Genomic DNA, 1,848 nt, shown 5'->3' on the forward strand with positions numbered 1-1,848 from the left:
GCCACTGATTTCCGCTTTTTCAATCTCCACCTCAAATAATTCAGTGCATAAACCAACCGTGTGTAAAGTATCCAAATGCAATATCAGGGATGTTTTATTATAAATAATATATACATTAACATTGAGGCAAGTTACTGCATGTAGCTCAAACCCTACATAAGTAAAATTACTAACACATGTCTCTTCTTTCTTTTCAAGTTCAGTCAAAGCATAACAATATTTTATCACTGAAGATGACTCAATTTCAACACTAAACGTAACACTTTCTGAAGAGATTGTGTGATGGCCTATTTCACATACAATTTGTAATAAAGACATGGGTCTGTAAAGTCCTTTGCTCTAAATAAACTTGAGCAAGGTGAAATTGGAAATAAGGCATATAAATGGACAAACAAAAGAACTGACGAATGCATCTGGCCAGTAAATGCATTTTTCATCGGTGAAGACAATAAACGGGTAACAAAAAAACTGGCCATAAATAAAAATCCTCTCAACAATAATCGTGGTCGTTGAGCTGGACCGGGTTGTGGTCAGGAGCCGAGATTTGGTCTGCCAGTCTGTCTCTCCGGCCCTGTCCACCTCGCTCCCCCCTCACAGGACGAGGTGGAGACCTCTCTACTACCTCCTCCTCCTCCTCCTCCTCCTCCTCCTCCTCCAACAGTTGAGCCATGTCTGCAGTAATGCTGAGATTCTGCAGTACACAGCATGCAGTGACCACAGCAGGGACAAAGGTGTGGTTCACCTCCAAGGCCTTCGACAGGAGGCACCTCCATCGCCCCTTCAGTATCCCAAAAGCGCGCTCAATGATGCTGCGCGCTTTGGCATGGCAGCCGTTGAAGCGGCTCTGTACCCTCCCCTGTAGTGGCTCCCGATACGGGGTTACGACCGTTATGGGGTGTACAATGCACGGATAGCCACCATCTCCCACAATGAAGTACCCTGGTGGAGGGTACAGAGCCTCTTTGTATAAGGTACTGTTTTTTAGGACACGGGTGTCGTGCACTGAGCCCGGAAATCCTACGAATGTTTGTAGGAATTTACCCTTCCCATCGCATACAGCCTGCAGCTGTATGGAAGGAAAGAGCTTCCGATTTATGTAGTCCTGGCCACTGGGTCCGGGTGGGGTCTTTATTCTAATGTGGCACCCATCAATGGCACCCACACATGAACTAAATGCCGGGCTATTGGCCAACTGCTGGAAGCCCTGCCCGACCTCCTCCAGCTCTGGACCAGCAGGCAGCCTGATCACAGTCTGCCTGAGAGCAGCGATGTCCTCCACTCCCTGGTGGACCAGTCTGTGGACCGTGGAGAGGGGTACCTGAAAGGCCCGGGACACCACACTGTATGACAAACCGTGTGCCAGCCAGTATACAGTTGTCAATACAGTCATGTGGTGTCCCCAGGCCTGTCTCCTCTCAGGCCCCAGACACCGCATCAAGGCCTCCAGGGAGTCTCGGCTCATCCTGAAGTCCTTCAGCAAGCACCCATCTCCGAAGTACAGCTCCAGCACCGGGACACTGCTGTTCAAACTTCTGTATGAGTGTGGGTGTTGAACCTGCAGGAAGAATAAAATGTACAGAGGTCAATACCTTTATCCAGCAAACTAAACTGCACATACATATTCTGTCATAACAAATGAATCAATTTTTGTATTCCAATGAAAAAAGCCAGCTATTTTACAACTATTTAAAACAATTTTAAACAAACACTCATAAATACCTCAAGATGAAGCAGGATGGCTTTGCGCATTTGAGCTTTCCAGCGCTGGGATCGGCGTCTCTCCTGATTCCTGTTGTTGGTCAGAAGTCGTTGCCACTGCCCTAAGGCACACGCTACTGCGGGTTTCAT

The 1,848-nt window shown here is 47.7% G+C and overlaps 1 protein-coding gene across 1 annotated transcript; it reads right to left on the minus strand.

The window, feature by feature from the left end:
• Positions 1-490: 490 nt before the first annotated feature.
• On the minus strand, positions 491-1,848 carry LOC117491559 (protein ALP1-like). Its single transcript, XM_034141610.1, has 2 exons — positions 1,720-1,848; positions 491-1,555 (listed from the first exon to the last, which is right to left on the minus strand). Exons 1-2 carry the CDS (start codon positions 1,846-1,848, stop codon positions 491-493), a joined length of 1,194 nt encoding a protein of 397 aa, XP_033997501.1.

This window comes from Trematomus bernacchii, unplaced genomic scaffold, assembly GCF_902827165.1.
Source record: "Trematomus bernacchii unplaced genomic scaffold, fTreBer1.1, whole genome shotgun sequence".
Lineage (NCBI taxonomy): Eukaryota > Metazoa > Chordata > Actinopteri > Perciformes > Nototheniidae > Trematomus > Trematomus bernacchii.